The sequence below is a fragment of the Leucoraja erinacea genome, chromosome 14, assembly GCF_028641065.1.
Source record: "Leucoraja erinacea ecotype New England chromosome 14, Leri_hhj_1, whole genome shotgun sequence".
NCBI classification, from domain to species: domain Eukaryota; kingdom Metazoa; phylum Chordata; class Chondrichthyes; order Rajiformes; family Rajidae; genus Leucoraja; species Leucoraja erinaceus.
Window position 1 is genome coordinate 49,811,849 of NC_073390.1, and position 12,291 is coordinate 49,824,139.

General features: G+C 42.7%; 1 protein-coding gene across 1 annotated transcript in view; it reads left to right on the forward strand.

The window, feature by feature from the left end:
* Positions 1–1,385: 1,385 nt before the first annotated feature.
* cul3b (cullin 3b) overlaps positions 1,386–12,291 on the forward strand; it is a 56,102-nt gene continuing 45,196 nt past the window's right edge. Inside the window, exon 1 of the mRNA XM_055646389.1 lies at positions 1,386–1,722. Coding sequence (XP_055502364.1) covers positions 1,660–1,722 — 63 coding nt within the window. The 5' untranslated portion in view covers positions 1,386–1,659. The remainder of the gene's footprint in view (positions 1,723–12,291) is intronic.

Sequence of the window (12,291 nt, forward strand, 5' to 3'; positions counted from 1 at the left end):
AGGCCTGAGTGACTGAGCTGCCAGGCCTGAGTGACCGAGCTGCCTGGCCACAGTGACTGAGCTGCCAGCCCAAGAATCCATTCGGCCCACAATGTCCATACTAGCCTTCTGGAAACCAGTCCCTTTGGTCCACAACACCCATGCTAGCGTTCCAGAAAGCGCCCCCCCCCCCACCCCCACTGGAATTGGTGAAAAGGTGGAATATTGCGTTGGGGGACCAGCCCTCCATTGTGAAGCTGGGACCCAACAGGTCCTACTTAGTCTAGTATATATATATATATATATGTGTGTGTGTGTACTTGTGGGTATGTGTATATATACACACTGAACTTTTTTTTCTCTCGGTTATCATATTGTTTACAGTGTACTATGTTTACATATTCTGTTGTGCTGCAGCAAGTAAGGATTTAATTGTTCTATCTGGGACAAATTACAATAAAACACTCTTGACTCTTGACTTGAATAGTGACAGCCAGTGACACTGTGCACTGGGCAATAGTGACAGCCAGTGACACTGTGCATTATGTAATAGTGACACTGTGCAGTATGTAATAGTGACCGCCAGTGACACTGTGCACTGTGCAATAGTGACAGCTAGTGACACTGTGCACCGTGTAATACTGACAGCCAGTGACACTGTGCACTATGCAATAGTGACAGCCAGTGACACTGTGCACTGTGCAATAGTGACAGCCAGTGACACTGTGCACTATGCAATAGTGACAGCCAGTGACACTGTGCACCGTGTAATACTGACAGCCAGTGACACTGTGCACCGTGCAATAGTGACAGCCAGTGACACTGTGCACTATGTAATAGTGACAGCCAGTGACACTGTGCACCGTGTAATACTGACAGCCAGTGACACTGTGCACCGTGTAATACTGACAGCCAGTGACACTGTGCACCGTGTAATACTGACAGCCAGTGACACTGTGCACCGTGTAATAGTGACAGCCAGTGACACTGTGCACCGTGTAATACTGACAGCCAGTGACACTGTGCACCGTGTAATACTGACAGCCAGTGACACTGTGCACCGTGTAATACTGACAGCCAGTGACACTGTGCACTGTGTAATACTGACAGCCAGTGACACTGTGCACTGTGCAATAGTGACAGCCAGTGACACTGTGCACTGTGTAATACTGACAGCCAGTGACACTGTGCACTGTGTAATACTGACAGCCAGTGACACTGTGCACTGTGCAATAGTGACAGCCAGTGACACTGTGCACTATGCAATAGTGACATGGGCGAGTTGCTCCTCCAAGGCGCTGCAAAGCGGACTGGGTGATTGACATCTGGGGCAGCCCGCCCCGCCCCCCGCCCCTGGCCCCTCCCCTTCTCCAGGCCGCCGGGGAGTCTCGCGAGAGAGGGGAGGGGGCGGGCCGTCCGGGTGACCTGCGCACTGAGGGCGTCGGCCGCCATAGCGCCGGGCTGCGATTCTTCCCCCTCGACAAACCCCGAGGAACTGGTTGATGGTCGACGGCGCCGCCGCCTCTCTGCCCCAGGGGTCGGTTAGGCCGGCCATCCGCTCCCACAACACACCGTTACCCTCCCGGCGGCGGCGGCTCCTTCCCCCCCTCCCCCCCACGTCTCCTTTCCCCTGACCCGCCACTCCCCCCCTGCTCTATGTGAGAGCAGCCAGCAGCCAACATGTCAAACCTGGGCAAAGCTGGGACGAAGAAAGACACCAAGATGAGGATACGAGCCTTCCCTGTAAGTAAGGGCCCCCCCCGGCCCCGCGGTCACAGAACGCGCCTGGCCGTAGGAGAGGCCCAGAAGCCCGGGAGCTTCAAATCGAGGGCCCGGGCTTTGCGGATGTCAACACAGCAGCAGGCCCCTTGTCGTTTGATTAATATTCATGGGGCTCCCTGGAAGCCAAACTGGGAGGGTGTTCGGGCTTTTTCTGGCTGCTAAATGCGAGGATGTCTTCATTTAGCGAGCACGGTGCATTTTTTAAAGATTTTGTTTGCTATTAATGTACTTCCTCTGCCTCCACACTAGCCCATCCTAACAATAACAACAACAACAACAACAACAACACACACACACACACACAACACACACACACACATAAAGAAGACAATCAAGTATTTTAATTGAGAAGGGTCTCGACCCGAAACTTCATCTAATCATTTCCCCCAAGCATGCTGGCCTGACCCACTGAGTTATTCCAGCTTGTTGTGTCTATCTTCGGTGGAAAGCAACATCTGCAACTCCTTCCGACACCGTTTTATTGAGAAGTCTTGTCCGTGGTAGAGATGCTGCCTATCCCGCTAAGTTACTATCTTCGTAGATTTTCGGGACAATGGGATGTTACTGGTGATGACAGGACGTTGAGACGGAAGCTTTACGGCGTAGCATTAATTTTCTATTTTAAATGTTACTCCTTCGGATATCTCTGTGCGTCTAAAGTTGGTGGATTGGTGTCTATTTATACAGTTTTCGGCCCAGATGACCTCCACTCTCCTTACCTTTAGCAGATGGCGTGTTGCAGCGATCAACTCGCTGCAATGTACTCCAACTTCCTGCCACATTTGTATTTTAGTTAGTGTAAGAATTCAAATGGTGTTGCCTTATTTGACACCTGAATTGTGTTCCTGTTGGAGATTTGGTTGTTCAGCATCTGTTTCATAAGTAAGGAGAAAGGTGTGAAGAACATGTATGACTTCTCTTATGGTGTAGACAATAATAATCAAGAAAACATAAATTTCAGCGTTTTTTCAAGATGATAGCGATTTTATTTTTACACAGCACATGACTTGAAAATATCTTAAGTAATTCATTATTAAATTAATTTGACATGGTCAGGTTATAGGACAAGCTGCATGTTACCTGATCTTGTTGTGTCATCCGTGAAAAGATAGTAAATTGAACAGACAAAATAATCTTCATGTAAAGGGCCTCTGCCTTGTTCTGCTGATATTGTAACAGGCACACTTCAGCAGTGACATAGATGGTAGTTTGTGGAAATTTGCATTAGTGGATGCTTTTCCTAGGCTGCTTGTAGGAGTTGGACATCCCAGATTATGTTATGATGTTGGGTTTGAGAATTGTGCACCTGAAAGATCGAACTCTCAGTGGAATTTAGGGGTTGGGGCATTGTTTGAGGAGAATTTAGATCTAAAATTGTATCTTTTTACAAAAAAATACAGTAAATGATAATGTAGATATTTCAAACTGGAAAGTGAAGCTTGTTTTTATTTTGAAAACATTACTTGATATTACTTAATCATTTTTTTTAAAACTACTGCTTCCATTGTCAACTCTGCAGTGTACAGTTGCCCAAGTACAAATAATAGTAATTTGTACAGGAAATATGAAACTTGGAGGACAGTTCCTCTCTAATAATGAAAACGGCTGTTGACTAATTTATACATCATAGATTACATTACTCTGATTTTGATGGGGAAAACAGGTTGTGTGAAACCAGATTGCTTTGATCACATTCATCTATTGGTAGGCTTGGCTTTAATGGGAAACCTAAAAATTTGCAATTATCCAAATTGCCCAAGATGTTTTTAAAGTGCAGAACAGGCCAACTTATTTGGTCATCCTTAGTATTACTATAAATGATAAACTTATGACACAGAGCAACTGTGACCAATTGGCATATTGAGCCTACTCTGCCATTCATGTATGATATGAACATATGATATGAACATATGTAATATAATAATCCAGTATTCCGTTTGTGTACTAACCCCACGTCCTCTGATTCCCTTAATATCTACAATATCGATTGATCTTTTTCATGCATGTATTCAGCACTCGAATATCTATACATTCATTACTCTGGGTGAAGAAATCTCTCTCTAATCTCTGATGCATGGCTGACCCCTGATTTTAGGACCAACTCTTGGTACTAGGTGACCCAAACAGGGCAAATGGCATATCTGTCAAATCCCTTAAAAATTCTACGTTTCAATAAGAGATCCTGGCTTGTCTGTACAGAGTTTGTACATTTTCCTCGTGACCTGCGTGGGTTTTATCTGAGAACTTCTGTTTCCTCCCACACTCCAAAGACGTATGGGTTTGTAGATTAATTGGCTTGGTATTGAGTCATCGAGAAACAGGCCCTTCGGCCCGACTTGCCCACACCAGCCAACATGTCCCAGCTACACTAGTCCCACCGGCCAGTGCTTGATCCATATCCCTTCACCATGTTCTATCCATGTACCTGTCTAACTATTTCTAAAACGTAGGGATAGTCCAAGCCTCAACTACTTCATCTGGGAGCTTGTTCCATACACCCACCACCCTTTGTGTGAAAAAGTTACCTCTCAGATTTCTATTTAATCTTTTCCCCTTCACCTTGAACCTATGTCCTCTGGTTCTCGATTCCTCTACTCTGGGCAAGAGATTCTGTGCATCTAATGGTTTTTTTTTAATTGTCCCTACTGTAGGATAGTGTTAATGTGCGGGAATAGCTGGTCGGATCGGACTCGGTAGGCTGAAGGACCTGTTTCCGCATTGTATCTCTAAAACTAAAATGAAAACTAACTTGAACATTAGCTTAACCTCTCTTTGTGTGCCCAGGATTAATCTGGTGAACCTTCATTGCCCGAATCATAAGTATGCTCTTCCTTATGTAGGCAGGCTATAAATGTCAAGTCAAGTCACATTTATTTATATAGCACATTTAAAAAACAACTCTTGTTGGCCAAAGTGCTTTACATTTGCTATAAGAATAGCACAACAAAACAAACTACATACATATATACATGTAGCCCTCACTCAGAGGACGTCAGGAAAGGCTTGGGAGTATAGATAAGTCTTTAGTCTTGACTTAAAAGAGTCGATGGAGGGGGCAGTTCTGATGAGGAAGGGGGGATGCTGTTCCACAGTCTAGAGGCTGCAACCGCAAAGGCGCGGTCATCCCTGAGCATATGCCTAGACCGTGGGATATTCAGCAGCCCCAAGTCGGCCGATCTGAGGGGCCTGGAGGTGGAGTGATGGGTGAGAAGACTTTTTATGTAGGTGGGGGCAAGCCCATTGAGGACTTTGTAGACATGGAGGAGAATCTTGAAGTTTATACGGAACCTCACAGGGAGCCAGTGGAGAGAGGCCCGGATCGGAGTGATGTGGTCCCTTTTTCGGGTGCCCGTCAGGAGTCTCGCTGCGGCGTTTTGGACCAGTTGCAGGCGGGACAGGGAAGATTGGCTGATGCCAGTGTAAAGGGAGTTCAGTAATCTAGGCGGGAGAGATGAATGTGTTGATGATCTTTTCCAGGTCATCAAATGTATACAGTATTACATATGTGATCAGAGTAGAAGCTTATATAACTCAAATCCTCTTGCTCAATGGCTAGTGTACCTTTTGTTATCCTAATTGCTTGACAAACATACTTGTTAACTTTCAGTGATTCATGTATAAGGGTAATCACGTCACTCGGAGCAACGACAGCTTTTGTGCATTTATCATTTCAACTATTATCGTTCTATTTTTATTCTCCTGAGGTAGCTCAGCAAACAATTTTCCATTGTATTCCATATGCTATGTACTTGCCCATTAATTTAAAACATTCATATCTTTCTGAAGCCTCGCATCCTCCTCTCGGCCTGAATTGCTATACATCCTTTTAATTATCCACAAACTTGGATATATTGCACTTGACCCCTTCATTCAAATCATTGATATAATTTGCGAATGGCAGGGGCACCAGAAATGATTCAACTGATCATTGCCACCCAAACCAAAACTGACACGTTGATACCTGCTGTTTTCTGTTCAAATGACCAATCCTCAAAGCATTAGTGCTCTACAGTAATTACTTAATTCATGAAAAAACTATTCCTTGAAAATGTTTCATCAAGCTCAATTTTTTTAAACAAAAAGGCTGAACACAATGCACTGTGTTTTGATACACTGCATTCACATTCAAAGAATGTGGGTTGCTGTCTTTTGTAGGAAACAAGTTTGTAAATCGAAGATCCTTGCCTCGTGTCTGAAATCCATCTTAGTGGATGCCTGAGGCGTCCACTGAGAAGACACACGCCTCAATGGTGTCATAGTTCAAATTGTGTAATTATTGTAATTATGTATTGTGATCTCTTGTTTGTTCAGAGACCTTCTGCAGGTTCAGATGCACCATATTGTCTAATTCATCGTTTATCTGTTCTGAATGCTACAACCTTAAATTCCATGAGATTTATCAAATAAATTCCCTTTCGTGAATCCATGTTAACAGCCCATTCATATATTTTCTAGTAAAATACAGTGCTGACTCAGCAGATCAGCCAGCATCTCTGGAGGACATGGAGTGGTGACATTTTTGGTATCTTGATCAAAGGTGCAGCTGTATAATCAAAGACTACTTGATAGTCGTGAAGCAGAGATCCGTATTTAGATGATCATCATATCTAAATACACTAATCGTGTACCTGTGTATTTGGGGAAAAGTCTTGGGTTGCCCTCACGCGTGTGCAGATCTGTGGATAGCAAATCACAAGAGGAGTGGGTGTATGCGTAAAACCTTTGTGTGTGCACTAATTGATTAAAAAGTGAGAGCATCTTTTCAAAGAAGCTCAAACACATGATGTATAGATTCAAATCTATGTGAACAAAATTTCAGATAATGTTCTCTTTATATGAGTTATATAGTTTGCAAACAAACTTATGGATTTCTAAAAAATTCCATATAACAAATGCCAAGATTCCACTTGTATAAGTAGCATTACCCATTTGTACATTGTACAATGTAAAAACATTATTGTATTGCACACATCCCAATTTCCAAATGTAAATATTTCTAATCCACTACACCATCCATATTCCTCTTGCTTATTTCTTCATTTCCATCCATTGCCTTGCTCGTCCTTTCCCAACTGTATCTTTGAATTTTGGTCAAGCAGGCTGACCCTATTGAAACCTCTGGAGAAATGTGTGGAGCCAGCTTGAGAAATTTCTTCAAGCACTCCAAACCTTGAGTTCATTCAGCCTAATTAATAAATACACTGAGTGAATCTTGCAACATGAGGCTGCAAGTAATCCAATATGAAATAGAGGATCATGTACTTGATTTACACTTATGCTTGTTGCATTTGGATATTCGAACATGAAAGAAGTTGAGTCTGATGAAGCGCCCGGGCCCAAAATGCCATCTGCCCATTCTGTCCACATATGCTGCCTAACCCGCTTAGTTCTTTAGTACTGTTTTTTCTCAAGATTCCAGAATCTGCAATTTGTGTCCAATAAATTATTTTCCTGTTGTACTGCAGAAGGCATGGCACTGCTAGGACAGAATCAGAAAGAAGTCGAAAGCTTTGTACGGGGCAATCAAATTAGTTGGACAGAATTTACATTTCACAAATCTCTTAAACGCAGATAGATGCAACCCCATGGTTAGTCTTAATCAACTCCCAAATATAATATTGCCCAGCCCGCATTAAGTCTATAATGATATTAGTTATGGTTTTCAGCTCAGCATGAAACTATTGTTAGGGGTGGCGGCGCTGACCTTAAACTTCGCGGAGCCTGGGATCTCTCGCCGAGATCGCCAGTGTTGGTGCTCCGTCCAGCGCAGCCTGTCGGCTTGGAAGCCGCGGTCTCCGGTAGGGGGGCAGCCGTTCCTGGCACCCCAAGCCGCTGAGAGGATTCTCCCGATGGCGGAGCACCAACACCCGGCGAGAACGGCCTGGAACACCGGGCCTCCGTAGCGACAACTGCGGAGACCTCAATAGGCCCGACTATGGGTGGACATGGGATGGGGACTGGACTTTGTGCCTTCCCTCACAGTGGGAACCATTGTGGGGGGATGTTTTTATGTTTATTGTTAATTTTTTAATGTCTTATCTTTATCTGTGTGCTGCATGGCAAGTCAAATTTCACTACACCATTAGGTGTATGTGATAATAAATGTCCTTTGTATCTTGTAATTGAAATTACTTTTGACTGCTTTTAGAAAAAAACGAATCAATTTTGGTGCTTAAGTACTATAACAAAGTGATATAGGTTCACTGCAACACGTTTGGTGTTTTACTGTTACAGCTTGGATCTGGTTTGCTTTGAGCAACACCACCTGAGACCTGTTCATGTTTTGATAAAACTCTGAGTGGGATGGAATCTCTCTCCCTTTGTATTTTCTGTTGCTTTTCTAAGTGACAAGTAACAGCCATACATGTCAGCCTGATTTAAGCATCTCATTTAAACTGTTCTTATGTGCTACAGTTGTTATGCTTTGGACAGACAGCTCCAATCAGCTTAAAATCTCCAAAGATTCTGCTCATCCAGCCTAATACACTGAGCTTAAGCAAACTGTAAATCTTTAAAATATTTGAAAAAAATCAAGGAATTTTCTGATCTTCTCTGACAGTTTTCTTTGCCTGTTTGACACATAATTGTTTTTTAAGTAAAACAAACTTTTTGTTACTTTATCAGTTTGATCTAGATTTAGACAATGCGTACTATCACTGAAATAAAAGCAAAAATTGCTGAAAATGCTCAGCAGGTTTCGCTGCATCTGTGGGAAGAGAAATAATTAACATTTCAGGTTACCATTGTCAAAGCTGGGAAAGCGACAATAGAAGCATGTTAAACTATAGGAAGGTTGGTGAGAGGATATCTCTGCTGTTGTGAAATCAGGGTGACTTTGGTATAAACAAGGGTATCTGATTAATCAATGAATGGGAACATCTAGAAAGTGGGATTAGACAAAATAATGTAGGAGTTGCAAAATACAGAGCCTGGGAAGCCAGATTTAATTAAAATTCCCATATTTCTGAGGATGAAAGAAGGGGAATAAGCCCAACATGACAAATTCTTAAGACGGGAACATTACGAGTTATAGATGTGTATGCACATAGATTTTAAAGCTGCAGAAGGTTAAGATGACCACGTAAAGCTATATGGAATATTTTTCACTGGAGCAAAGTTTTAGGATTTTAGAGTTCGATAGAGATGCAGCAATAATTTATGAATTATAACAGAGATGCATTTTGTAGCAGGCACATGCTGATGATGTAAGAACTGAATGTTTAGGGTGGTGGTTGGGCTGCCAATCAAGGAAGTTGCTTTGTTCAGAGTTGAGCATCCAGATTGTTTGTTGCTGGAGTGCAATCATCCAGACAAGTTGCAACACATTTCTGACTTGTGCCTTGTAGTTGGTGGAAAGGTTTTGGTGTGTTGGGAGTTTGCATGGGAGATTGATGAGAGAGTGGGATTCCTCTATGAGCTGGCACAGACTTTGGCTGAAATGGTCTCCTGTATCAAATGGAAATACAAAGTTGAGTCTCGTGCCCTGGAATACCCATTTGGCACCAGTAGTATTTATGTTGGATGGGCCAGTTAAGTTTATGTTGAGAACATAAAGGCCCGGCACGGTGGCTCGGCAGTAGAGCCTTACAGCGCCGGAGACCTGGGTTCGATCCTGACTACGGGTGCTGTCTGTACGGAGTTTGTACATTCTCCCTGTGACCGTGTGGGTTTTCTCCGAGATCTTCGGTTACCTCCCATACTCTAAAGACATACAAGTTTGTAGGTTAATTGGCTTGGTGTATGTGTAAATTGTCCCTAGTGTGCATAGGAGAGTGTTAATGTCTGGGGATCGCTGGTCGGTGGGGCGAAGAGCCTGTATCCGTGCTGTATCTAAACTAAACTAAAAATTAAGGATTCTGAGATAGTAATGACATTTAATGTGGTTAAACACTTGTGGTCACCACATAGCAATTCTGTGACATGAATATTACATCCTATTATTGATGTCACCTATCATGCTCATGCTTAAATGGCCTGTTATACAGCATGGAAAACAGACCATTCAGTCCACCTCGTCCATACCAGCCAGCAGGCACCCATCTGTATTAATCCCATCTTCCAGCATTTGGCCTGTTGTCCTTGATGCCAAATGATTCACGTACTCATCCAGCACATCTTAAATGCTGTTAGTGAATGTGCTGCCTTTACTTAGTCTGGCAATGCAATCCAAATATTCATCACTCTCTGAGTAAAAATCCTCCTCTCAAAATCTATCCAAATCTCTTGACTCTTCCCTTAAATCCATGTCCTCTAGTTTTATTCACCTGTGATAAAGGGAAAAAACCCTGAAGTCTACCATATCTATAATCCTCAGTCATTTCCCACCATAACTTCTGCTCCAGGGAATACAGATCTAGCCTCCTCATAATTAAAATACTCCATCCATGAAACATTCTGTTGAATCTCATGTTTACCCTATCTAGTGTTATTACATCCTTCCTAGACCTTGGTGACCAGAACTGTATGCATTACTCCAGCTGAGTGCTGACCAATGTTTTATAAAGTTGGAGCACAAGCCCTCTGCTCATCTGTTCAATGCTCTGATTTATGAAGGCCAGCATCCTGTATGCTGCCGTAATCTGCGCTGCCAACTTCAAGGACTTTTGGACATGCATACTAAGATCTCTCTATTCTTTAATAGTCCCAAGGACCTTTCTGCACATAATTATGGATTGATTTATGGTGAGGCGTTCTGAATAGAACTGAACATTGTGTAATCATTGGCAAACCAGCCTACTTCTGGCTTAGTAAAGGGACAAAGATGGCGATGAGGCAGCTATGCAAGGATGCTCACCCAAGGAGCTCTTGGAATGATATCCTGGGGTTGGGGTGATTGACCTCCATCAACAGCAAGAGTGAGATATGACTCCACCCCAAATGTTCATTGACTTTGTCATCAAGGAATCCTGGAAACTTACTTGTTTAAATGCCTTCTTGATGTCAAGGTCAGTCACTCTCGCCCCCCACTCTATCACCCCCGACTACCCTCCTCCCCAGGCACTCCAGCACTTTGTGTCCTGTGTATAGCCAGCATATGCAATTCTTTGTTAAAACATTTATAGCTTTATTACTGGATTAGTAATTGTGATACTGAAATGTATTCCATTAGTCCAAAATGGGGTTGAATTGGAAACAATGGGTATCAAGGATTGAATTTTCTAATTTGTTACAATGGCATATAGTTAACTTTAACTTCAATTAAGATATTAAAAAAAGATCTTCTATTTTTAATTTTCCTGAAGGCCATTTACTAATTTTGATTTTGTGAGTGAGTCCTGAATATCTTAAATTCACACAAGAACATGCATTTAGATGTGCATGAGGCCAGCAGACATTTTTTTGAAGGTACACAAAAATGCTGGAGAAACTCAGCGGGTGCAGCAGCATCTATGGAGCTAAAAAAAAAATGAAATGAAATGATTCAATTTATTGTCATTGTCAGTGTACAGTACAGAGACAACGAAATACATTTTTAGCATCTCCCTTGAAAGGGAGACACGGGGCGTCGCGGTGTGCCCGCGCCTGCCGCCGTAACATTCCATTACAGGCAAAGGTGGGTGAAGTGTCTTGCCCAAGGACACAACGACAGTATGCACTCCAAGCGGGATTTGAACCGGCTACCCTCCGGTCGCCAGCCGAACTCTTAGCCCATTGTGCTATCTGTCGTTTCGTGCCAAGGGTTTCGGCCAGAAACGTTGCCCGTTTCCTTCGCTCCATAGATGCTGCTGCACCCACTGAGTTTCTCCAGCATTTTTGTGTACCTTCGATTTTCCAGCATCTGCAGTTCCTTCTTAGACATTTTTTTGAGTCTGGATGGTTGCCAGAACACTTGACAGCTGAGAGGATGTACTACCTTTATAGTATCTGTATTTTAGTATGTGTTGAAAAGTGGGATCTTATCTGAAAATTATGTAATTGCAGTGTATATTCAACTAATCTTTTTTTCACAATGAAAGTATTTAATTTTTGCAAGTGATTTGACTGATTCTATATTTGCTATATTAACTAATTCATATGGTCTAGATTTGACACCTGAAAGTACCACTTCCTGTGTATTGCATCAAATGATCCACTGACATTTTTAATTGGATGGTTGACTTCTTGCCTCTTCATCTGGATTATTAGAGTTTACTAGAGGGATTTCAAGTAAAGATTGGATACAGTCCTCTCAGTAAGGGACTAAATTGTTTGTTTGCTGTCAGTCTCTGATTTAGAAAATAGTCAGACTACCATCTAAGTCATATGGTCTGCTCGCAACGTACTAATAATATTTTGTGTATAACCTTTATTAATAACCTCATGGAAACTCGTGGACAAAATCCACTGTAGGCTTTAGAAATACAGCATGGAAACAGGCCCTTTAGCCCACGAGTGCATGCCGACAAGCGATCACCCCATACACTAGCACTATCTTGCATACTAGTAACAATTTACAATTTTACCGAAGGAAATTAACCTACAAACCTGTACATCTTTGGAATGTGGGAGGAAACTGGTGCATCTGGAGAAAACCCACACGGTCACAGGGAG